Source organism: Anarrhichthys ocellatus, unplaced genomic scaffold (genome assembly GCF_004355925.1).
Source record: "Anarrhichthys ocellatus isolate YVR2014 unplaced genomic scaffold, GSC_Weel_1.0 scaffold5, whole genome shotgun sequence".
Classification (NCBI taxonomy): domain Eukaryota; kingdom Metazoa; phylum Chordata; class Actinopteri; order Perciformes; family Anarhichadidae; genus Anarrhichthys; species Anarrhichthys ocellatus.
The window spans coordinates 13673922-13701032 of NW_022280035.1; the positions used below are offsets into that span (position 1 = coordinate 13673922).

Sequence of the window (27111 nt, forward strand, 5' to 3'; positions counted from 1 at the left end):
CCCCCCCACCATGCAGCACTAAACCCACAATAGTCCAACAAGGAAAGAAGGAAACCCCGTCAAATAATCAGTCAAGAGCATCCCCCACGCTTTCCTATTTTAGCAACAAATAATGAAGTATGTCTGGTACAATAATCAAGCATTGACTGTGTTTTCAAACCAGACAACCATTTCAAATTCTGGTTGTGTAAATCACCTGCTGCCAAAGCTTCACCTCTGGGATTCTCTCCAACTTCACTGTGATACTATGTTTGAACTGCAGCCCCTACTTTGAGCTGGTGTCGACATTTCAAACATAGTTTATATGTAGGTTGTTCGTCGTTCTTATCCACATTTAAGCCAGAAGCCAGACACGCGTACACCTTTACTATATCGTACATCTGGGTCCATGAGACCTGTGCGTGGTATAAAAACAATCGATGCAAAGTGTGTTAATTTGTGCTCTCCAAGTTTAATCAACAGCCAATCTTATTAAGATTACTAACACGTTGAAGTTGCTGAAATCTGCAAAGCTCAGTCTCACAGGCTTGTATTTCTATTGTATTGTTATTGTTAACTGAGTGTCAATAATTGTTTTCATTACAACCGCCCTTAGGCAGTTGAGTGGCTGTAGATAAACATAATGTGTGAGATGATAAGATGACAGTAGAGTCGGCAGCATCTTACTAAAAGAATGTGTTACTGCACCGTTTAGCTGGATTCGTTTTGCTGATGAAACACATAATGGTCACAACTCAAAGGTTTATACTTGGCAAGAATATGCTACTTTGAAATGGCTGTATTTGCTTGGGACTAAATGTGGCATTAAAAGTGTGTGTGTGGGTGGGGATGGGGGGGGGGATTTGTATGTGTTTTGCAAAGAAGCCAAACTGATGCCATTTTCTGCCTGTCATCAACCAGGGACTCAACAATTTTGCGCTCAATACGTCCTATCTGCCTCTCTCAATTTAGTCATCAAGTCTCTTCTCTCTGGGGAGGGTGAAAATGCCTTATCGTCCAAAATACATTTCACAGTCAGGCAATTTGCCTTGTTTGGTGTTATTGTGCTGCTGTAGTGAGCGTACCTTTTGCCTAAAAAGAACGGCTCCCCGTGAATCTGATATTTTCAGTGTTTGGATTGGGCAATGAGCCCAAAACCAGACTGTTTTCGTTTGACATGTCTTGAAAGGAGGAAGGTGGGTTTAGGTTTCCTGTGACTTGAGTTGAAGGTTGAGATAATATTTGAAATTTGGGGCACTTAATTAAATTAAAGAGCTGAATCACAATTGACACGGTGAAAAAGATTGCAGAGTTTTGCACTCTAAATATGTTGCCATTTATGCCACAGAAGTAGTTAACAACTGTATATGCAGCAAGTGAAATTTGAATCCGTACAAATAAGCCTCAGCGTCATGAACATTTCCTCTCTCTGTCATTCGTGGCTGTTGAGTGACAAAGGTCACTTCCTCTATTTGCCACACATCCTGGACCACAGGAAACCCTTATCACTCCACCTGTGCATCTCAAGTATTGATTTGTAAATAACATTGTAAAAATTCCTTTGGCGGTTGGCCAAGGTAACATTTTCTCTGTACATGTGGCTATATTAATGAGGTGGGGTGTGTTACCATTTTCAAAATGCCACCATCAACAGCGGCAAACAGTAAATCAATTTCCAAACCCAAAGGTCAGCGATGTAGAGAGAGGGAGGGAGAAGGAGAGGAAGGCCAAGGGGGCCATTTGTTATTCCTCATTAGAATGGATCAGTCCTCCTCCTCCCTGTCTCTCCCTCTCTCTCTCTATTTATCTCAACATCTCTGGTGCTCTCTTTCTCTTTCCTACGCTCTCTTTCAAGCTTTTTTTCTTTCTCGTTTCCCTCTCTCTCCAACTCATTTTGGGCCACCTCCATGGGAATTAAATGGCGCAGAGGAGGACTGTCACTTCAAAATGTCATACCGGTGAAACAAGGACCCACTCACACTTGTATTTTACCACCAGCTCCCCTTTCAGTTTCATACACGAGTGTGTGTGTGTTTTTGAGATTTTTGCTACCTTTGACCTCCAAAGTCAGGGAGAAATGATTTGCCTTTTCACAGCTCGACTTAAAACAGTGATGGTATCAGAGAAAAGTCGAGAATAATTAATGATGCCATAAAGCAGACAAATGCCACCATTTGTCTCCAGTGATAAAGAGATTGCGATAGAGTCACCACTGAGTCCGTGAGGGCTTTTTAGTAGGGCACTGGGTACAGAATGGCATAGTGTGGCACCAACCCATGCACTTACACAGATCTCTTTCATCTCTTTCTCCCCCTCTGGGTCCTTGCACTGTGTAACCTGGAAAGGACCATCTATCATCTATTCAAAGACGCTATCTCTCTCTCTCTGTCTTTCTCTCTATCATCCCATTGAACACACGTATATAGGCATCCAGTAAAAACCTAAGGACTTGTTGTGTTCCACTTGAAAACTGCTGCATACATCCCTCACACGAGACCTCCTTTGGCGGTGGGTTTAGCGCCAGGTCAGCCATGTGTCCATAGCGTGCCCGGCCCTCAGAGAGAGCCCTATTTGAAGATCCTCAACAGTGTCCCTGACTGATGTTAAGGGACAGTCCTTGTCTTTTCAAGTGGCAGTGCTGTAATGATTCCAGACGACAGACAGACTGGCGGCAGGACCCTCTGGACTACTTTGTCGGTGACATTAACAGGTCTGGCTACACTCAATGGAAAAGATCAAGGGCAAGAACAATGAGTGCTGCCACACTTAAATTGACACAACTATAAAAAGGGAGCAGAAAGCAGTGCCAAGCCTTGTAAAGGTCAAAAGAAGCAGTGGGGAGAAAAGTACTTTGCTCGGGTGTAATTATTATTTGTACTCTTTGTCGGCCTTTTCACAATTGTATGGATTTATTTTTAAACAAACACCATCTAATGCAGAATACTTTTTTTCCCTCTGCCACCTAAAACTCCATGAGACTTGGTGGATGGAGTATAACCAAGCAGCTTGCTGCAGCTTATTCCTAACTAATTCCTCCGAGGTTTTATTCCAACCACCGTTTGATAATGTCTTAGTGCTATGTTAAGCAGAGGGGGGTTACACTAGTCACTGCGGGGCTATTAAGACCACAGAAAATTAGCGGTGTTTCAATTATCAACACCCCTGAGGAGAGAAAAAGTGTGGCTAAAGCTTGAATTAGATCAGGTCATTCATCAGAATGAACACAGCTGGCATCGTGGTACTTAACATGCCCATATATAGTCCTAATTGCCTACCTCAAAGGTTTTTTAGTACAGTAGTCTCCTAACACCTAGTATGTGATGCTGTTTTGTCGCTAATTGCAGTGTTTATAAGCTTTCCTTAAAGCAGATTCACTCTTTTTTTATATAAATTTAAAGGTAAGTCTTGAAAAGAGAAAAACATGTTTATGCTATGTTTAGTGGTCGCTGACTCAAGCGTACTAGATTAACCTTGGCTTTTAAGTTGGTCTAAATTAAAGGTAAATGCTCCAGATGCTGTTCCAAACTAGACATATGAAAAAGTTCATGTAATACTAACCTGAGACGCAGAACCATCTGAGAAGCTGTCAATAAAAAATGTTTGGAAAGGGACAGGCACTTTGGCATATTGTTGAATAAACCATCTGTCAATCAAATTACTGCAGAGTGAAAACATCTTTTCCATCGAGAAAAGCCTTCAGGGTCGTTCTTTGCTCTTCTTTCAATGAAGAAGTACTCTTCAGTTGTGATATAACTGATGCTATTGCAGCATCTACGCTTACCTCTTCAGGAGCCACCATTGTTGAGTGTGTCGTCACACACACCAAAGCCCCGCCTGTAGCGGCCTGTATATCAGAAAACCTTCAGTATGCTTGTACTGTGTTCTGTTTATTTAATGGAAATGTTATATGAATAGGTCTCAGTCCTTTTAGGGATTAATGTCAGCTTTGCTAAGGGATCATCCACTGAGGTCTCTCAGACAGCATTTTTAGGGGCCAGAATGGCTCATGTGAATCTGAGGCTGGTTTCTGTAACCTGTTAATATGCTGCGTGGATGGAAGCTCTGAGGATTGTATCTTCCTTTTCCCACAGAGGCTGATGAAACTCCTGTCTTAGCTCCACTAATCAATATTTCTACGATAGCAATGGATCCAATGACTGCATGTAAGGTGGATTACTGTTGTGACAAAATCCCAGAGATTTGTCATCCTCTGTACACGACCTCCGCAGCAACAGCAGACAGACACAGTTACTAGTCAGCTGACTAGCTGGTAATAGCTTTCTAAGGAGTTAGCTAAATAGATTTTAAAAAAAGATGGTGAATATTGGAACCAGGTGGCCAGAAACATGACTCCAAATGAATGCTACTGTTGCTCTATGTTTGGTGCATTCACAAATAGGCGGTTGTTACTAACACGTTAGACATAGAACTGATTTATATGGCAATAATGTGTCGTGTGTGTTTGTGTGTGTAGATGTTTGTTCCTCTTTCTGATTGGATGTAAACCTTGGGCTGTACTTGAAGGCAACCACTCAAGCCTCCTGCTGACTCTTCAGCTTGTCTAAGCCTGTTTAGTGTTTGTTGACAGGTTAGCCCAGCAGATTCCGTTTTCAATCGTGGTGCTAAATGTGTCTCTCTTTGTGTGTGTGTGTGTGTATCTTTAGCAGGACAGGGTTCAGGCGAATAATGGAGTGCTGACGATCAGTAGTTTAAATCTGGCTGACATCGGCATGTACCAGTGTGTGGCAGAGAACAAGCATGGCCGAATCTTCACCAACGCTGAGCTCCGAGTCATAGGTAAGACCAAACACACAAGACTTTGTTGATATCTCTAAATACATTCAGTGGAGTTGACCTCATGCCATCTCTTAAATCGCTGTTAGATGGCGCATGAAAGACACTTACATGAAAATGATTCATGTGCAAAAGATGCCAAAATAGCCTGGTGGGGGCGCTGTAATTAAAGATCCACATGTATCTTCTAAACCCACAGTCATATTGGCAGATCATTTGCTACACATGTTCTTCTTTTAGTCTGCAGTTTTTGCTGGTTGGATCACCAAGATAATTTTACAAAAACATTTGTTCCCTTAATGCTAATTGTTTTTGTAATTTTGCCAAAAAAAGGCTGTTTAGCACATCTGACGGATGAATTAAAACTGAGCAAGGTTTGTTTCTTCCAAAGCCGCTCTGTAGAGAAGACTGAGAAGAAGTGTACCCTAGTTCTACTCTCATAATTAATAAAGGAATTACTTTTTAAACATTCATCAAAATGGTTGGCAATTATTTTTCATTCGAGCAATCAATCGACAGCTCTGCACTTCACTATTCCTCATGATTTACTAAATGTTCACCTCCTCATAATGATATTCTGTCAGTCTACCTGCTAAAGGTTAAGACCAAAACACAGTGGTTTGTAGTGTGTTTGGGCTGCAGCTAATAATTTGCTATTAAAACTTGTGAAAGGTGACATCTTGAGCAGAAGTCGTTAATCCAAAAATATAAAAATGTATAAAACATAGAAAAGCAGCAATCCCTGTCGCTTAGTTGACGTGAACATGGAAATGTTTGACCTAATTCTATCAATTTGAATATATTATATAGATCATGAAAATTGAAAATGAATTAATTATTTTTTTGTCGATAATCTGCTAATCCCTAAATCAAAAGTCACGAAATACATTGTCATACGACAACTTTGATGTATAGCTTTAGTGTTACTATTATTGAGTGTGTTGCTAAACTATTCTAATTTTCCATCCACCATCATATTATCTCTTTATTATACGGTAATGAAAACATAACTCAAACAGAATACGTCGGTATAAATGTCTTACTTGGTGTACATGGGCCCCTACAGACGAGAGGATCTGTTGAAAGCTTGCCACAGTCATGTAATATACATGAGGAGGAACTGATCTTATTGAAGCTACAATTCCTCCAACTCTGCTTTAAGATATGAGTTCATATATATTCCGCTCATGTGTTATGAGAAGAGAAATTTCTGTTGTTAGAGGAAAGCACTGACATTTCACACTTAGTGTCAAGGAATAATTGTGAGATGCCATGTGTGTATGATTACATATATATCATAGTGTGTATTGATGTGCACTTACATGCCTTTGCAGGTGCTCAGCCATGTCACTGGCGCCAGGCTCTGTGTTCACTTTAAAGAGCTTTCCGCTGAGTCGGTACGCATACAAAACAGCTCCAGACAGCGGCGCCTTAGTAATTAAGGCCTAGAGGAGCAGCAACAAAGCCTCCCTCTTGTAGCACCACGTCTTAATGTCCTCCTAAGGAAAATTCATGGAATTGAAAAAAACACCACCGTCTGTCAAATAAAATGTCTTCTTAAAAATGATGTACCATGTCTGTTCTCCTGCAGTCATTTGTGGATGTCTGCGTGTGTGCAAACAAGTGCATATGTGTGTAGAAAGAAAAGGATGTGAGACCTGACCTACCTAATGGATGGAGTGACCTGCATGTTTTTAGGATGCTCTTTCAGGCTCATTTCCTCTATAGCTCTAGCCTCTTTGCTCCTCTGTCTCCTCTGACAGTAACTTAGACCTCAGCTCTGTTGTTTTCTCCTCCTCCTGCCTCCCTCGCTATACTTACATTCATCTCTTTCAACTCTCCCTATCAGCCATCGCTCCAGACTTCTCCCAGAACTTGTTGAAGGCCCAAACTCTGGCTCGACAGGGTGGCGACGTTCTGATGGAATGCAAGCCCAGGATGTCTCCTCGGGGTGTAATCTCTTGGAGGAAGGGGAAGGAAGCTCTGAGAGAGAGCCACAGGTACCAGGTTTCTTTGTGTATAGCAGTCAGTGCAAGTGTGTGTGGGACCAGAATTGTTAAGTTTTGTCTGCTTTACTTGCAGAATCGTATTTCATCGACTTGTTATTTTATTTTTCCCTACTTTGTATTCATGGCGACAAACTGCAAAGAACAGAACCACAGTGTGACACAATACAATTTGAATTGTATAACACGTTCTGCACTCCACCACTCTCCTCCTGCTATCTACATTTCTTCCCTCAACTCCATTGTCCTTTTCTCTCCTGGCTGTGCTCAGAGCCGGTCTCTGCGCTGTTTACTTGAGGTAATTGGCCGTTCGTAGACTGCGGCACTTGGATCAATGCACTGATCCATCAGCTCATTAGCAGCATGTAAGGCCTGGAGGGTCATTAGAGCACAAGGCAGACGATGATCCAGGCTACCATAAAATCCCAAAAGGACTGATCAATGGCTGAACAGCATACATTCTCGTGTGATAGTGGTGGTGGCACCAAGGGAACTCGCTGGACACCTTGTTTATTTAGAAATCAGGTTAAGTGCAGATCAATGCAATGCCGCTGTGTGCTGGAGAGGAGAAGAAAAAGGAAAAAGGAATGTTAATCAGACAAGGAAAACCTACCCCCCCTCCCCCTCAAAGAACCAGCGGGATGTCAGTGATTGATCAGGATTCATACTGTTTCTTCTCACATGGCAACAATCAGAGAAATATGCAGTGATGGTAGAATGCACCTTCAAACAACATGTCCTTTGTATCTTTAGCATTACTAGAAGTGAAGTTTACATATACGTATGTTTGCTCGGCTTCAAATGCTGAGTCAACTTGCACAAACAACCAATAGACTGTATACCTATATGTCTCCATTTTCTGAAATGTCGCCATTTGATGATATTTGCACTGTTGCAGTTCTCACAAGCTCAAAACATTCAACATTTTCTGGTGCGTCATTGTATAAAACAAAGTGTTGTTTTCACAAATCACCCAATGATGCATTTCCACATTCTGTTTGGTAACATCTTTATTTTGTGCAGGAATGTACCAGCAGGAGGCAAAGCCCACCTGCGGGCACATGTGGTGACGTAGTGGGGGTCCAGATTTCTCATTTGATTAGGGATTAATTGTTCAACTGGCTCAGCAGCTTTTCTACACCTAACCTTTGGGATATCCATCGCCAATACAGTGGGACTCCAGCTGGTTTAGTTTTGTCTCAACTCACCCTGTCAGACGGCATGTTTGGGAAACTAAAGGTGCGATCTAATTGCTAGTAAAGATTTCCAGGCCGAGACTATTTGGTTACAGCAGAGAGAGGCTTTTTTTGAGGCTAGCAGCAGAATCAGCATAAAGACTTTGTGTTGCAAATGCCTGCTAAATGTTGCGCTCATCTTTCAGATTTATCCTCCTCTTAACTATTGAAAGGAAAACGCATCCAGACCGCAATGTGCAATATCAATCGCGCTCATAAAGGTGAGATTTCCCGTTTGAGATTTAATGTTACAGCCCTACCCTGAAGTGGGTGAGCTGCATACAAGACGTTAGACTTTGACATTATTGCAGCATCTCTCACAAACCTATTCCCCTGTCCCTGGCTCGTTAGCGTTTACTTTCCTCCACATCGAAATGGGGCTGCTACCAATGCTATTAAAGCGGTGGCACAACACTAATCCATCCCACTGGCTCAACTAAAATACCCATAATTCCTTCTAATCTTCCAGGGATAATGTTTTCAAGGATCTGGAGCAAGGGAGAACAAATCAACTAAGAACAAGGCAGGATCTGATTAGTTAATGAAATCACGTTGCGGTGATACCTATATCAGCTCATATCCCAGGCATGTATAACAAGATTGCCTCATAACAGGGTTGCTGTGCACTTATGCAGGGAGCTATGAGGTTAACGATAAAGCGCTTACCTTAATTTAATTTAGCTGCTGACCGATGCCAGCAATTGCAAAACGGATATAAGAAATAGCTCTCAGGAATATTACCTTTAGATTGAACCACTGTGTTTAAGATTGTTATGCTGAACAAAATGTATTGCTTCATCATGTAATGTGAATCAATTTGTAATCCTGCTACTAAAAAAGCAAGAGCTTTCTGGATCTGTTGCCAATACAGAACGTGCCGTGCTAGCGAATAAAATAAACAGTTCCTGGTAATATACTGAGTTAATTATGCAATCCCTCTTATGTGGTTAAAATAATGTTTTTTCATTGATGGCCTGGCCTCTTAGGTTTTTTGTTACACCATGGAGAGGCAGAGAAGGCTTTTAGATTACAGCCAATAGCTCACTTGAACAGCGGTCAATAAGATTGAGGTAAAGTGCTTGTTTATATCACACTGCTCAAGTTTAATGTACCCCACAAATTCCCCCAATATCTTAATTGCTCCAGGGCAACCTTTTGAGAGAAAAGGGAACAAAGTAAAAGCATTTCAGACAAATAATGCACCTTACATCTTTATCTTTTTTTTTTTGCTTTGGTGAGGAGGAGGCCTGGCATAGCCTACTGCACAGTTTAATGGCAAGTCTTATCGCCGTGACATCTCATATCCATAACTCTTTGTTATAGCCCATTACAAAGGAAGGCCCTTAGTTCAGTTAGGAGAATATACCCCCGGCTCCACGGGAGTATGTTTAATTCTTTCAGCCTTTAAGGCGATGTAGGTCATTTTGATCATTGTGGGAGGTCCAAGGGCTGCCTTCTAGGGATCTTTAAGAAAAAAAGGGATCAAGTTCTACTTTCAAACCATTTATGTTTGAAACACCGGCTGAACCCTATTACACTGTTGTGCAGTTCAGAAGATGAGATGGGAGCTCCTAGGGAGGATTTGCAGGGCAAGGCATTTATCAAGTCGCTAATTATTTCTTCGGAGTCCAATGTGGTCAGGAAATTGTTTCACTGTACAACCACGATTGACGGGCAGTATCAAAGATTGGTCAAATACAATTCGATCCACTGGCATGACTTTTCTGACCAAAGAAATTAACTGGAGATGGATTTTCTATCGTGGCTCGACTTTGTAAAAGAGGTGAAGCTCTTTGTGCTTTGCATCCATCAAAACAAAGTCGATAACACATTTATCCCACAAGCATTGAATGTTTTTACTTAGTGTTGTAGTTTCTGTCTTTGACAAATAACTCTTCAAGACAGAAATCACACGGCAATGATGGTGAACAACCTCCCTTTGTCTGGTAAACTGTGAGATCACAATGTAAGTCTGACAACTGTTTCCCATCAGGAAACATCTCTGCACATGAGGCTTGTTTGTAATAACTTTGATAACACAAGGCCAAATTAATTATTAGCTCAACAAGCAGTGGCTGTCCTGTTAGCTCCGGGGAATGTATTTGAACACTGTGATATTCCATGATCCCTGCAGAGAATTCCCTTCATGCTTCTTGGGAGATAAATAGCTGGTAAAGGCTCAGTGTTGCTTTAGGACATCTTGACTTCGTTGTGACAACTGAAGGATGAGCTCTGTAACAACTAGCCTCTCCTGCCTCTCTAATTCTTTATATCCGCTAGAGATTTACAACGTATATTATTCAGTGATGATCAGTGAGGGTGATTGGCTCCAATGTGTTGTCGGGGCACTGCTGCAAGTACCGTAGCTCGATCATGCACAATTACAGCTCACTGCTGACGCCTCTTTATCAGGACGAACATATTAAGTCAGTATTTATTTCAGGCTGTTTACTTTGAGGAACAAGATAAGGGAAAAACAATGATTACTGCCACCACAAAGCCAGATAGAAGCACCGGTAAGCTGCGAGACAGGAGGAGAGTGTAGGATGTAAGCACAAACTTAAAGGGATGAGATAGAGCACATCCAGTAATTACAGAGACAAAAGAGAAAGAACAAGGACAATATGTTTTATAAACTAGCACTTTGATAACAAGAAAGGCAAAATGATCAAACATGAGCAAGTATCTAAGATGAGTCATTTTGTGATACATCACAACAAGCTAATATTTGTATCTGATCATTAATTGATGAAATAAGGTTTTAAAATGAATGGATCTGTTGCTTGAATAAACCCTTTCAGCTTTTAACCGCAGCATTCTGTGCAGCATGACAGCTGTGGCCAGTTTTCCACTAAAGCGAGAGAATGCTTTTAGTAAATAGAATTAATCAAACCATTTATTTTGTATTATTTGTTGCCTCAGTCACCTGTGACCCTGCCATTCATTTCCTTTTTCATAAACTAAGTGTGTATGGATTTCACCAAACTGCTTTCACTTAAACTATTTTCTTCTTTTATCCTCTATCCTTGACTCTGCTCAAATTGTGCTTAAAAGGGGCAAAATTAATGTAAAGTGTTCTTAAGTGTTCTTTGTGCACGTTTTTTTGTACACACTGTATTCGACGCCTTGCTGATATGCTTTTAAGGATCCATCCTCCTACACATTTTCAACAGTGGCCATCATCCTTTGTGAAGTTTAGTTTTTCAGCTGAAATGTGTGATAATGTTCAAGTGAGTGAAATGAGAAAACAAACCAAGCTCATGTATGAATTTGATTGTTGCTGTGAGATTAAATAATGCTCTTCAGATGAAATCTAAACATGGAAGACAGGAAGCATAAGCACTTTATTCAGGCAGTGCCTTGTTGCTGACCTATCTTTCATATTTGGCTTCACTCAAGCACCTTGTTGGCTGGTGAAGTAGAAGCAGTACTCTCTCTCTGTCGGAGGAAATCTGTCAGGCTTGACTGATGACACCAATAGATGAAATGAGAGTCTGGTGCAATCTGGAAGAGTGGTTCAACTTATAATCACACAACCAGGCGGGTCGAGTTTGTTGCTCCGCTGGTGAAATTTTACTGACGTGCAAGACTCTATCAGTTAAAATCCAATAACTGTGTGGGCTGGATCTGAGGAGCAGTACTTGTCGTTTGCTGTTAACTTTTTTTTTTCTTTTCCAGATTAGAAATGAAGAGCTTCAGACCGCTTAGTGGTCATTGCATGTCATTATGTATGTGACCCAAACAATAGGATGAATCTAAAAAAATCTTATTATTGCTTCTTAACAAATCTGGTTTTAGTTGTCTTATTTTGGGCTGCAACTCTGTTAAATGTTGTTTTAGGCACAGCCTTTTTTATTGGGTGTTATGCTGCACCGGCCTCTTTTGTTAACGGTGTATTCAGGGTAAGGTGTCTTAACCCCCTTGAACTCATAAGGAGACTTTCCTCCCGTAAAGTGAGCCTGCACTGTTCTTATCAACTCAGTGCTGAGAAATCAAACTGTAACTTCTTCACACTGAGATGTCACGCTGACGCACAGGAAGCCAATTCAAATTCACTGAGATAAATTCAGGCTAAAGTACAAATGCTTTAGGACACTGGACTCTCTCATTTAGAATAGATCAAATGACAGCATGCAAGCTTCCTTTATAAACCCAACACTGGTGCACTGGCCTAGTACGGTGATATTTATGTTTTGTTTGTTTTTTTAACCCACAGAGTTACTGTGTTGGATAATGGCAGCCTACGGATTTCCAATGTTACTAAAATGGATGCTGGACTCTACACGTGTGTAGCCAGAAACCAGTTTGGAGTAGCGAGCAGTGCTGGCAGCCTTTTGATTAAAGGTAAAATGTTATTTTCTTGACTTGGCTTCACATATCAGCCCTTGTTGGTTTACTGTAAATGGCAGCTGTATATTGCTTGTTTATTGTTTAAGTTATCCCCAATGCTGTTTCCTTGGTTATAACTGCTCCTAAACTACACAGACAGTAAATAATACAGCAACAATCTCCATCGATTAAGACAATATCGCTATTATACCAAACAGTACAATTACATCAACACCAAACATGTAAGATATTAAACATTAACAGCTTGTCTGCTTTTTGTCATGTATTTTAGGAATGGGATTGGTTATGTGTTAAAAAAAATATACAGTATATATATATATATATATATATAATCCATTTGAACATCAGGACTCCTGCAGGTGTTTTATTCAGTCCTTTTAATAAACTAGCACATCATTTACGTCTGTCAGTATTTTGGAGGGACACAGAACAAAAGATGTGGCAGTGTGCACAACCGTACCAGTGCTGCATTCAAGATTAACCAACGCTGACCCTCACTGCACACTTGATGAACAAACACTGTGAAGCAGAGTTGCTATAAAGACGGCCCTCTTCATACCTCACAGATATACAGTCCAATTAGTTGATAGGCAGTGGCTGGAGGAAGCAAGACATGAAGCTCATTGCGTTCATGCGCCTCTATGTTTAATTCATACTTTTTGCACCGTGGCTCATAGCCATGCTCGGTTTGTCTAAGATTTCAATCCATTTAAATCACTCACTTCTGCAGAGCAATGCGTTTTTTCCAGGTCTTTCTAAAGAGCAGAGTCAACAACAGTGCTCTATTAAAATGCCTTTTGGTGATTCCACTTCACAGGTTTTTTGAATTGCAAATTGGCTCGCGTAGAAGCACAGTTTACTGTACAGTGTATTGCTATGTGTGTCTATTCATAGTGTTGGACATAGATGAATTATATATTTATTTAAATACTGTACTTAAGTATAGATTGAAGCACATTACTTTGTAAGAAAGACTTAAAAAACATAAAGTGATCCCCTAAAATATTAGTCATTGTGAGTTTGCTCTAGCCACCATTATGTTAGCTACTGCTTACATGTCAGTGTATGTTAATTATTAGCACTGAAAGAAAACATTATTAACAATAAAAAAACTAATTAGGGCTGCAACTACAGAATATTTGCATCCTTGATTACTCTGAAGATATTATTTCAAGTAATTGATAAATTGTTTAGTCTATAAAATGTCATCTCATTTTCCTACAGCCCAAGGTAACTTTTTAATCAACCAAATTATTGAATTTGATAAAACTGATTTAATGTAAATTTAAGATGAATCGGTTAAATTGTTTCATACTTTTACTTTTTTTTACAATTTAATTTCAATCAAATATTTAATATGTTTCAAGTAAATGGGCATACCAACACATTTCAGCAATTCATATGATAATTCAATTGGAAACATTAAATTCCTGCATGTATACAAACGATACAAACCAAGGCCATGCTCAGAATACGCTGAAGGGAATGAGGGAGCCAATTTGTGATTGTCCTTCCAGTCATAACAGGAGATGAGCGTGACAGCTGAGCAATCGGAGGCAGAAAGTTTTACCCCTCTCGTTTTGCATCTGGTGCCAAACTTCCCTAAGACTCACCTGGAATGGACCGGCATGACCAGTCGGTTCTCCTTTGGGGGTGTGAGATAAACAAGCTGGCTTGTTTTGACAGAGCTGAATATAGACCGTTACTCCCTCTGACATGCTTCATTGGCTTTCCTGTCCATTAGTTGCTTATGACATGCATGCATAATTCACAGTGGACTAGTGTATAGGCCTCTCAGCCCGTGCTACATTCTGTGCACCGCACTGCTGTTGAATGAGACATACAGCCGAGATGGACGCAAGATTATGTTGATGCGCACCAGGCTGAGGGATGAAATGGGATGGCTTTTTGTCTCGGCACAAACAGAGCCAAATTATAGACTCGGATCTGACCCGCCGTAATGGTTGAGTTTTTCTTTTTGTTTGTTTATTTCACTCTGTTGTTGTTCGGTGATACATCAGACCATACTCTGATTTATTAAACTCAAAGAAAGAGATGCAATATAACCTCCCTGGCAGACTCAAAAGTAATTTATCTTGTTTATTTTAACATTCAGGACAGGATTTGGACAAAGGGCAGGATTTGTTTCTGAGTGTGGCACGTTATTGCAATTATTTCTCAATATTCCGGGAACATAAAGCAGTATAAAACAAGCTTGCTAAAAAAAACAATAGTGGATTACTATACATACAGAACAAAGGTATGTCGACACTGTTACATGCCCACTTTCTAACTCGGTGCTGTCTGCTTACAGAGCCAACAGCGATCACCAGTCCAGCAGGTCATTTGGACGTGACCGTGGGGGAGAGCATCGTGCTGCCCTGCCAGGTCTCTCATGACCCCACGCTGGACCTCAAGTTTACCTGGTTCTTCAACGAGCAGCTAATCCACTTTGGAAGCCACTGGGCGTATTTTGAAAAAGTTGGTGGAGTAAGTGCAATAATGTCTTTGTGATATACAGTATATGATATGTTGCAAGAGAACTGTGAGCTACAGAAATCATACACACACGTGTTGTTTAGCTTCCAGTATCTGAAGGCATGGCTTAAAACAAAGCCATATGCAAACAGTTACATCATTAACAGAACGTCAGTATCTACATAACCACTTGCTATTAAAGATAAAATTGTAGATATATACAGTAGTTTAAATCAAAGTGATTTTAGTTCATGGCCGCATTCAGTCCAGTGTGATCTTAAGTGGGCCAGACCGGTAAAACCGTTGCATAATAACCTATAAATAACAACCCATCCAACTTCTCTTTCTTTGAAAAAAAAAGAAGCAAATTCATGATTACGTTCACAATTGATAAACATTCCATTTACAAAACAGATGATGAGCAACCTGAGATGTCTCGCTGATCTGTCAGCTTCGACTAAAAACAGCCGGCTGTTTCCTCAAACCTGACAACGATTAATCTACCTTCTCTGTACTCATGTGTCCGCTGATAGCGGCACTGAATATTATATCGTTTGAGCATTGAAAGATGCTGTGTGTCTGAGTCCACTTTTCTCCTTTTTTGACAAAGACTATTCCCGCCGGCGGAACCTGCATGAACAGTAGCCGAGTCTGGACAGTTGTGCGTTACATGGCCTGTATGTAATCACGTGGGATCTAAAATAGCGTCTCCAGCATCGGGCCTGCTACTCTTATTACGACGCCCAGTGGACATTGGAAATTGGAAAATTGTAATTAACATCTACTCTATATATATATATATATATATATATATATATTGCTACTCTCATTCAGTGGGCCGGATTGGACCTTTTGGTGGGCTGGTTCTGGCCCTCGGGCCGTATTTTTTGACACCCCCTGGTTTAAAGTGACTCATAAGGAAATAAGCTATTTGAACTCCATTAAAATAATCGCTGACACATTTACGTCTCATTCCTCTACGGCTTAATTTCAGCTTCATCTTTTAAGGTGGCAAAGTATTGAACACTCGTTCATGATGAATCATACAGATGAGATTTCTCTTCTTGACTGAGCAAGAAGCCTCTGTTTGCCTGTTTTGCTTGTTAATATCTCTTCCTACATTGACAAAAGTAGCAACCAAGGAATTTATTACGCAATGCCCAGCCATGTGTTACACTTGATCATCGAACACCACGTATTTTTTCTCTCTTAATTAGTAAAAGCAATTATGAGGTCTTTGCTTCTTTATCACCTCTTGCTTTTTTTTTTTTGCATTTGCCACAATAACGACAACAAGACCTTTATAATTGCATTTCGCCCTGCGGTTCATCTGAAGACTTGACTCCTTTGCATCGAACCCACGCCGACGTGTTGAGGTAGAGCAACCATTGAGATACTGACTGTAGAAGTTCACATCACTTAAACGTTTGTGATCTATATCTGAACAGTGTTCAGATATGACTTTCACTATTTCACTATATATCCAACACAGCGTAAACTCAAGAATATCAATGTTTAGAAGCTGAGTACCCTAATACCTTGTAATATTATCATTTTAAAGCTTCAGTAAACATCAAACAACAAACTTTAGGGCTCAGAAATAAAAACCGATTTGGAACAATTATATATTTTGGGCTTGTTATTTTCGAATTTACTATTAAAATGATGAGTAACGTTGAGAAACACTGCACGACCCTACTTTAAGTCTGCTGGTAAAGAATATACTGTATCCTGCAAGTGTTGAACAACATGATAATGATATGCCTCCAGCATTTTGCGGTCCCAAATAGAGATCTGCTCCTTGCATGTTGTAGAGCTTATTGCTGCTGCCAGAGCTGCAGTCACGCTACTGCAGTGGCTGTGATTGATAAAATGATGGGACTCATGGTGTCTATTCGGAAAAAAAGGTCCATCTGGAATTGAAAGACATTTTTAAGAACAACAGTATGGAACAAACTGAAATATACTTTCCAGCAGAAATTAGATGCTGAATATTTTTGCCATGATATGAGATTATACTACTTAAGATGAAAGGGAGGCAAAAAGGCTGACGGAAGGATGCATTGGCAAACCCCAGTGAAACCCAGTCAGCATGTTCAGTATTTAGTTGAAAAATACTGAAAAAAATAAACTGAATGTTACTGTACATCTCTTTAATCATCATGTTTTTTTCCCATGTAACCCAACATCCCATCAATTATGACAAGTCGGCATTAACATAAAGCAATAGCACTGCTTTGTAGATACAGACTTTACCTGCAATGGAAAGATAAGGCCGTTTGACTTTTTATTCTATGTCTAGAAGCCACACAACATATGGCTACTGTATTTTGCAGGACTTCTTACAGTCTCACTTGCTTTAATAAGCATGCTTGGAGATTCCTTTGTTCATGCTGTATATCAAATTTGCCAGAGTGAGAGATTTGTAACCCGCTCCGTCCACAGTTATATTATTTTAATGATGGCAGGGAGTGAATGACTTGCAGCAACCGAATTTTTATCTTTAGAAAATGTCCCTGATTATACATCAAAGTAATTATCGAGGCTCATATTGTTTCACAGTCCCTTACATTCATAGATAAGCCATCAATGTAACATTAGCTCTAACTTTAAAGTTCAACGCTAATAATGCATTTGGCATTGAATGGTTTTCTCCAGATTAAATTAAATCAGAAGGAATAAAAGGGATGGAGCTGAAAGAAGAAAGAAGAGATTTTTAATTTCCCACAAAGAGCTGTCCTCATAAATGATCACAAAAACCTTCACTCAGTCATTTGGTGCGTCCCTGGACTTGTGTTTTGCCTTTCTCTTCCATAACGTAATAAATTGAATGCCAAAAGAAATCACTGTGACATTGCACTTGTTCCTGCAGTCCTTTTAGTTCAATTCGCAACATTTTACTGCTTTTCTACTCTACTTTCTTACTCTTTTTGTCGTCTTTTTTTCCTAACTTGTGCACTGACAGCGCTCGGCTGGTGACATCATGATCCGGAACATTCAGCTGAGGCATGCTGGGAAATATACGTGTGCTGTTCAGACCAAGGTGGACAGTGTGTCTATTGCCACTGATGTGGTAGTCAGAGGTAAGGATGTCTCCCAAACTTAAACATGTTTAAAAAAAGATTTGTTGTTCTGGCATAATCTTGGTGTTTACACGCAACATCACCACTGTAGCTTCATTTAGCAAAGCCATTCCTACTAAAAAACCCTCTGCCAGCCAAGAATGTCACCATCTGTCATAGGAAATGAAAACATTTAAACACAAGTACTGGAGCTGACTGAATGGCAGTCGTCGCCTACTGAAACAAACAAACCTTCCCGTTAACACTGTACTGTGTATCACAAAGTGAACGAAAGAATGTGAACAAAGTCACTTTGCGATATATAGTTCCAGCACGATGTGGCCTCTACATATAGTTCCAGTGTTGGAGGCAAAGTTTGTGGGACCGGCATGCATCGAGATGCAGACGCACAGTGATATTCCACCGTGCTCTCCCACATAAACCCCCTCGCAATAGTTCCCGACCTTTTTGGTTTACATATGACTGCTCATCAAAGTTTACATATGTTCAGGAGTTGTCAATTTGTGATTTTTCCTTACAGTATCCTTAGATTGTTTTATTTTAATCTTTAGAAAATGTTAAACTATACAGTCATTCACAATAAAGCAAAGATTAGAGAACAGTAAATTATGTTCAGGTATTTTCTGTCTTTCTTCATATCCTGATAACCTTCTCTGATTAACCTTGGAAACCGCCATGTGGGGAACACTTGCTATAGGGCATGTTATGATCTTTTTGGATTTCCTTAAGTGTATTACAATAAACTGCACTTCAGAAAAACAAAAAATGTTGTTCTTTACTACTACTAGTGTAAAAAATATCATGTTTGCACTGGTCGTAGTTCGGTGTTGCACTCACAGCTGTCCTAATACTCGCTCTCTAATCAGTTTGTAACATCTGCTCTAATTATGGCTCACCAACTATGTGTCTCCGTTCTGCCTCTTTTCTTCATTAATCTCTCCAGTATATATCTTCCCATTTAAATGAACTCTAACTAATTATCCTTCCAGGTCCCCCGGGCCCCCCTGTTGGCTGTCAGGTGACTGAGATGACAGAGACCACTGCCTCTCTGTCCTGGGGACCCGGAATGGACCATCACAGCCCCATCCACAGCTACACCATCCAGGCCAGAACGCCCTTCTCTCTCGGGTGGCAAGCTGTTACCACCGGTAGGCTGGTTTCATCTGACAGTCTGATGAGTGAATGTGTTAGTTATTAGATAAAAAAGAGGGAAGGGGGATGTGACTGGTATCCTTTTCAAGCACCACACATGAAGTGACAGTAAATAACACATCATCCGCTTGGCTAACTTTCAGAGACAGATCTTGCAGGGTTTTGATGAAAGGTTATTTCTGTGATGTCTCTCAGTTCCTGAGCTGCTCGGGGGGAAGCAGCTGTCATCCTCCGTCATTGACTTGAGTCCATGGGTGGAGTACGAGTTCAGAGTCCTGGCAACAAACAGCATAGGAACAGGAGAGCCCAGCAAACCCTCCAAAAAGGCCCGCACCAAAGAAATGCGTACGTATCAGAAGCTCCTTACATTTCCTCTGCTGCCAACAGTGGCACAAATTGTTCGCGCATTATGCCCAGGACAGCAATTAGATCCCTTCAAAGCACTTTATTGTACCAGTGTATTCCAGAGAATTCGCCGCTTCTTCAGGGCGCACAACACATGAATGAATTAAGTACACAATAAATATGTTGATGCCTGGCAGCTCTAGTCACACAGTTTCATCCATGTGTGTGTGTGGAGAGCGGGCAGTGCATAGAAAACACTAATAGATGCAGTATCTTTGGTTCAGAACCAACATGAATCAAATCTAGTCAACAGAGTGGATTAAAAAGAGATTTAAAATTATGAAATACAATTAAATTGAATCACTCACCCTGAATTTGTAATTTAGTAACCATACATACAGCGTTATTGTACATAGTGCAGGTGCATGCACCTACATATACAGATGCATAGATAAGTACACACATATACACCAACTTGGATGAATATAAAAAGATACAGCAATATATTGTCGCATAATGACCAACCCATAAAAAGACACTCTACCTGAGAGCAGAGCAGTACTTTACGGCTTCATAAGATGTTTGGATTTGAAGCTCCACTTCAAATGTAAATCCACTCTGTGCTGCACATCAAAAGGCAAATTCTGATTTTACACAAAGTCTGTGAACAGGTCATGTGGAGTTCTACTGCATATGTTAAAAGAATGTATAAACCCCGGGTCCAGAGGAGGCTGCACTAAATCAAATAAATTGGCTCAAGTGATGTCACAGTACAAAATTGGTTGGGGCTAAAGACTGTGAGTTTAACTCGGGGGGGAAATGTTGGTGTGGAGTTAGAAAGAAAGAAGTGAGGAGAAATGAGCTCACCAGACCTCTGCAGCCCGCTCCTCATCTCTGCTTGAGGCAAGCAGCTCAAGGCTACATCAGCTGCTATCTGAATCTCTGACCCAATGTGGGGGCCACGTTTTGACAAAGAAGAAGAATGCATGGAATAAATACGAAATCTTTGTCCATCATGAGTCCGATGGAGCACTCTTTAAAGTCAGAATTTAAGAAAGGTCTAACTCTTGAAAATGTTGAACATGCTCAATATCTCTAACTACATGTTATTTAATAGTGAGCAGCACTATACTCCATACTGTCATTTCAAATTGCAGGTGATTGAATATACAAACTGGTCCTTCTAACACTGTGTTTGATCTGTTAGTTCCCAGGGTGACTCCGTCCAGAGTGAACGGTGGCGGTGGGGGACATTCAGAGCTGGTCATCACTTGGGAGGTAGACTTGTATTTATATATATATATATACTGTATACACAAACACACACACATTACGGTATGGACTTAATGTTTGAATATTTCTTATATTCATTTATTTTAATGTTAAATTGAAACATACAGTAATGATTTAATTTAATTTTTCCTCAGTCTAATACCACTTAACTAGACAGAGTGATAAGTTCATTCAAGGCTTGCAAGTACAGTACCACCCTAATCCGTGCATAGCTGCATTTCTTTTAGGTATTCATGTTGTATCTGTTGGATCAGTCATCTTGAGTCATCCCTCTGACTCATACCTCCTTAGACTGTTCCAGAGGAGCTGCAGAGTGGTCCGGGCTTTGGCTACGTGGTGGCTTTCCGCCCACTGGGGGCGCAGGGCTGGATGCAGGCTGCTGTCACGTCTCCGGACGCCTCTAGATATGTCTTCAAGAACGAGAGCATCCCTCCCTTTTCCCCTTACCAAGTCAAAGTCGGGGTTTACAACAACAAGGGAGAAGGCCCTTTCAGTCCAGTGACCACCATCTACTCAGCGGAGGAAGGTGTGTACTATTACAACTTTAAAGCCAACTATGTATGCCTTAGCTGGACTCGGGGAATGTACTGCAATTTTTTTTTTTAAATCAGATTTTATTTTGATTGCAGTTTTAGTAATTGTCATTTTAAACACCCAGTGCCACAAAGTCATGCATGAACATCAAGTGTATTAACAACTGTCAAGTTAACACATGTCAATTTCAAATAACGTTCACTAAAAGTGATCTGTATGAGGAAACATATTTTCTCATACAGATTCATAATATGACTGATGTGGTCCCACGTGAACACAAGACATTTCCGCCCGTATTTGGGTCATTTCACATTGTGTTTTTGTCTGAGCTCTTTTCACTGGTTTGAAGTGGGCTGCACTCATGGAAAAAAAGATGATGTCACACATTTTCATGCACCAATTGGGATTCACTAATATTTAAACTGACATCAAACCACACCCACACAGTCTGGAGATCAAAAGATCAAATACATTTGTGGCTGGCAAACTCTTAAATGATAACTACAAATGATTTCTTCTGAACTTAAAGTTAAATTGTTAATTGTATATTTAATGTTACACAGTTTTTAGGTGCTGTACTGTTGTATTCAGTGGACCTTCCAGGACTTAATTTTGGATCACTCACTCCTCCTCACACAGTGATATAGATAGATTGGATGGAGCTAGTGTGTTCAAAAAGCCATTCCTTAGACGTGGGTGTAGTGAATCTGTGTCTTCCTCCTTATCCTGACTATCCCGTGTGCCTTTCAGAGCCCAGCAGAGCTCCAGGGAGGCTGAGGGCGAAGAGTGTATCAGCGTCCGAGGTAGAGGTCACCTGGAAGCCGCTGGCCTGGAGCAACAACCGCAGACGCATCCTGGGCTATGAGGTCAAACCAACACACGCCCACACAATAGGAATTGTATAAATGTAGTGGACAGTGCCAACAGCTAATGGCATATCTTGGATCTGTTTGTGTCTATATGATTATTCGTGCATGAAGTCAACTACAGTACATGAGCAGCATGAAGCCCCCCAGGATTCATGCCCACACTGGTGCAGTTACAGATGGAGGTATTGAGTAACAAATCAGATGCAAGCTGTTAAAGTATAATCTGTGTATTTTGTGTGTGGTTTCAGTTGCAGTACTGGGGTGAGAGGAAGAAGCAGGACACCGCCATTGTGATCAGGACAGTGGAGAATAAAACTTCCGTACTCATCAGGGATCTGGAGGGCAGCAGTACCTATTACATGTCCCTGCGGGCCTATAACAGCGCTGGAGTGGGTCCACAGAGCATCATAGTCAATGTTACAACCAAGAAACCACGTAAGGACTCTCAACACAGTCTGGGGACTGACTGTCTTTTTGTTCATGTTCTTTTTCCCCTCTGGCTAAAAGTGCATGGTCCATTCGGTATATATTTCATTTCAGCATTCATGTTTCACCAATTAGAGTGAAAGTAGGGAATAGTCACCACACAAGAGCACCGTAAAGGTACCATATAGAGGATTATCCACCGTTTTATTTATTTTGCTGCCTCGCCCCTTGTTGCATGTCATACGCCTCTCTCTCTCTCTCTGAAACTGAGGGACGTCATGTCACACTCACTTGTCATTTGATAGACATGGCAAATCTTTGATGTAAGTGCCTGTTTAATTTCACGGTCACACTGTGTGATTTGACATGCAGGCCTCGCTGGAAAATGATGTTTCATGCTGAGAGGTTTCCTATATACATTAGTTAACTCCTCTTTATATTGTTTCACACTTTCCTTTCTATAAGTCACCTGTGTTGACCTGCATGTCAACCTGTGCGTCCTTGTGCGCATGCTTGCAAACAAAACAGGTCCACTGATCAAAACAATGCTTCATGGAGCCACTGGCGTTCTTCACAGGGCTCTGACAGATGAGTAAGATCATATGTTAATATAGGTTAAGGGTATAATATCACAGTTTTATTTGTTTCACACTCTTCTTCACTCTCCCCAACCACCCCCTTCACAAACAGTCGTACACTCACTCCCACACACACGCATTCCTAGAGTCACTGCTCTCTCCTAGCAGTGGGATGATGAACTGATAATGAGAAAACTCCTTCATGCCGAGTTGATTCTGGACTTTACTGTTTATCGACCAGGGGCTTGTTGTTTTACTCTCTCCTCTTCCTCCCCTCGTCCTCCTACTCCCCTCGTCCTCCTCCAGCGCCCAGTCAAGCCCCGGTCAAAATTATGTGGAACACTTCCAACTCCAAGGTCATCCTGAGGTGGGACCAAGTACACGCTCTGGAGAACGAGTCAGAAGTCACAGGATACAAGGTAAGAAGTGGAGAGTCTGGTGTTGTCGATTGTAACATAACAGAGAATGACAGACAGTCACTCGCTCAATTTATTCAATATGAGAACACTGTTTTTTTTTAGTTAGTTGGGGTGGTATGATGTATAGCTGCGTATTCATTCAATTTTGAAGATCTCCACAAATTGCCTGCTCTCCTAAAATAACAATCCCTTGATAACCGCAACGCCCACATCCTATTATATTTTGCCACCTAATTTCAGCAACAGACAAAGATCCACAACTTTTCTGGTTGTTTCTCAAGAGGGGAGATATTGCAGGAAATGTGCTGTATACATGTTACCAGTAGATTGTCTGCCATCTTCTTAGATTGTGACATTTGACTTGTCATAGCAGCATCATATGCATAATTACATATTTTAGTCACTACTTCAGAAATTACATTTAAGGTTTGGCTTATCAATAAAAAAAAGACACTAATCTGTATTCTCATAGGTTGAGAATATCAAACTATCATATCGATGTCGCTGCACATTATTCTCACTACATAAAAGGAGTCTCCTGAGTGTGGGGCTTACTGTATAGTGAAATTGGGAAGATTAATTCAAGCTGCAGCTGCCTGGATGGATGCATCTCCACATTCCCCTTATCTCGGCTGCACCCTCTACTCCGGTGGTCCATCACAGCCATGTGCGGCTGTCTGCAGTAAGATTCATCTTGTTAGTTTCAGTGGTAGCACATTGCATCTCACAGAGCCGTCTGAAAGAAACACAAACCAGAACTTAGATTTTCTTGTCAGTGCATCAACAAGGAGACTCTGAAACCCCTCATGTGATTCATTGTGTCTGAAGTGGTTTCATGCCATCCATCTATACCTCTCTGCCTCCTGCAGGTGATGTACAGCCAGGACAAACACAGCCATCCCAGCGTGGTGGAGACCAACACCACCTCCTTGGAGTTGTCACTACCGGTCAACCAGGACTACGTAATCCAGATTAAACCCTTCAGTGAGGGAGGGGAAGGCAGCAGCAGCCGCCAGATTACCATCCCCAAGATAGCAGGTTGGGACAGCGCTGAGAATATGAAACATGACAATCGACTCTGTGTCCGTTTGTGAGACGTCAGTTCAGTTCAGTTCAGTTTTGAGTCTCATGAAAAATCGAACAGCAAACACCTGTAAACTGGTGTTTAGAGCACACAAGATATTATTTGGTGTCTTTCCCTCAACTTCTTTTGTCTACCAGTTTGTAATTGTACAAATATGCACTGTAAACACAGCATGAGCTGCATTGCATTATGGTCTTTTCAGGCTGCTGTCTTTAGATGAATTGCTATCCCTGACACTTCTGAGGTTTTTTTCCGCCCTATTAAATGTTGGTGCAGAATGGTGAGTCTTTAAATAAGCCTTTTCTCCCTGAAGCTAAGTATGAATGTTTTGTTTACAGTTTGTCTCAGCTGTAAAATAACAGTCTCTTATCCACAGACTGAGAAATATACATATCATCAACAACTAAATGGGCTCAGACATGCAAAGAACATTGACAGTAGCTGGTTGTTTCAGAGTATATTTTTCCTTTTTATCAAACTTAGTCCGCTGCACATTACTACAGCCATCTCCTTGGAAGCCATAGTTGAGCGCAGCGTACCAGTGCCATCTATGGACATATCTGTGTACTCACACAGCACTATAGTCCTTTGCACTGAATACATTTTATATTTTGCTTGCTGTATTATTTTACTGTGATAATTAGACGTTCACGCCAAGAGTTCCCAGTCAAACCATGTTTAAAGAGCAACATTTGTCGACCACAGCAGACTAGCGGACACAAGACGTACACCTGTTGGATTTTGATCTGCTTGTGTATTTCAGGCTCCGTAGCCACAGGAGCAGCCCCAGAGTCTTCTGCATTTCCCTTGGTCAACCTTGCAGCGGTAATCCTCACAGCCAGGACTGTACTATGACAAACATCTGCATCAACCAGGCACTCCAGCTGCTCATTACAGTAAGAGGAGAAACAGCAGGTCAGAGACAACAAGAGGCTGGCAGCCACATTCCCACCTGCTCCCCTTCCCCATCCTCCTGTCTTTCCTGTTTTTTCTACAAAGATCTCTTTGTGAGGAAGAATCTTTCCCTCCACCTTTCTAAGAGTGATTGAAAGGAACTGGCTCCTTTAGAAGTTGGCAGTGAAAGGACACCGTGACTCGACTGCAGTCTCTTTGAAGAGGTTTCTTTCTTTGCTCCCCTCTAACCGGTGGATATTCTCATATGGGTTTAACCTTGGAGGCCCAGCGGTCTGTGATGCACAATAGGATGTGTATATGTTTCCTCTGCTTTGTAACGGTTTCTTTAAGCGGATATCGTATGTACCTCTGGACTTTCCTTGGATGCTGGGATCTAAACTGGGGTTGGAGACCTTACATGGCTCATATTTATGTGAGTGAAGTTATATTTATGTTTAAGACAAGCAGTGGATGAAGTAATGTCCCTCCTCTCTGTAGACTGTAGTCTTTGGAAAGCTTCCTGATCTGTCTAAGAAAAAAAAAAAACCTGTTCCTAATCCCTGCCCAATACAGGGAGCTAAGCCTCATTGCTTTACGACAAACCAGAATTTGGGACCTTTGTAACGTTACCTGGATTTTACTCATGCTGTTATGTTCCACCACATTACATTGAAACCTCAGAGTTGCCATTTAAACTGACTGTAACCAAAGGTTTTGAGCCAACTTGGTTCAATGCCACCTGTTGTATCATTGTGAGAAAATGCAGCGCCTACACTCCCAATATGGCTTCCATTGTAAACAGCAGCATCGTGTTGATTAATTGATGTCTTACCTTCCTCTCTCATCCATGATAAGTCTGGCACGCTGGGCATTTTCAGCCGCATTGTTGTACACTGTATGTATGAAATCCTCAGGTCCCAAATGAGCCTTAAGTCTTATGGTTATTATCCACGTTGTTATAATTCAAGAGTTTAATTTATTTTCCTCCCCTGTTTATTTGCATTGTATTTTGGCTCACTCATGCTATAATTTATGAATAACTGACCATACTCTATGCTATGTGTTTGATTTTTCACTTTTTAGATCATATTTTTGGGCGTTTTTGGGCTCAGAGACAACATGCCTTTCTCCTAAGTCTTCATGATGCGCATTGTAATACAGTACAAGTGGCAGTGATAACTGACTTTTCTAAAGTAGCTTATTACAAAGTAGGGATGGTATTTTACTATCTAGTAAAATACTGTTTAGCTGCTGTTTGGCATGAGATTGGTCAGTGTGTACGTACCTACGTTGCTTAGGATGTCTGAATGGATCAACCTGCTTTTAATAAACATAATGACATTTTCCTCATTTCTTTCTTTGCTGTCAAAAGAGGCCAAAAGAGACAGAAAGGCTTATCAGGCCATGCTTTAAAGTACAGATCTTTTGGTGCTATTTAGCAGATGGAGTTTGCTCTGGAAAGATGCTAGTAAGTGGGCTTTGAGGTAAGGATGAACCGTCAAAGTTTCATTGATTTGGCATAAAGATAATACTTTAAAAAGTGGTTACAGTTGATGCTGGAAATGAACATGAAAGTCAAGTAAAGTATAGTT

At 40.9% G+C, this 27111-nt stretch overlaps 1 protein-coding gene across 2 annotated transcripts in view; it reads left to right on the forward strand.

The window, feature by feature from the left end:
• The window catches only part of cntn3a.1 (contactin 3a, tandem duplicate 1), a 68555-nt gene extending 41690 nt beyond the window's left edge, over positions 1 to 26865 (forward strand). The window contains exons 10-23 of one of the 2 annotated variants that reach the window (XM_031845067.1): positions 4644 to 4776; positions 6623 to 6773; positions 12231 to 12358; positions 14679 to 14854; positions 17808 to 17925; positions 18915 to 19073; positions 19273 to 19422; positions 20630 to 20700; positions 21007 to 21241; positions 22000 to 22115; positions 22367 to 22553; positions 23429 to 23541; positions 24411 to 24579; positions 25389 to 26865. In XM_031845067.1, the coding sequence (XP_031700927.1) occupies positions 4644 to 4776; positions 6623 to 6773; positions 12231 to 12358; positions 14679 to 14854; positions 17808 to 17925; positions 18915 to 19073; positions 19273 to 19422; positions 20630 to 20700; positions 21007 to 21241; positions 22000 to 22115; positions 22367 to 22553; positions 23429 to 23541; positions 24411 to 24579; positions 25389 to 25480 (1998 nt within the window). In that variant the 3' untranslated portion in view covers positions 25481 to 26865. The remainder of the gene's footprint in view (positions 1 to 4643; positions 4777 to 6622; positions 6774 to 12230; positions 12359 to 14678; positions 14855 to 17807; positions 17926 to 18914; positions 19074 to 19272; positions 19423 to 20629; positions 20701 to 21006; positions 21242 to 21999; positions 22116 to 22366; positions 22554 to 23428; positions 23542 to 24410; positions 24580 to 25388) is intronic. The other variant, XM_031845068.1, reaches the window with a different exon arrangement.
• The last annotated feature ends 246 nt before the right edge of the window (positions 26866 to 27111 follow it).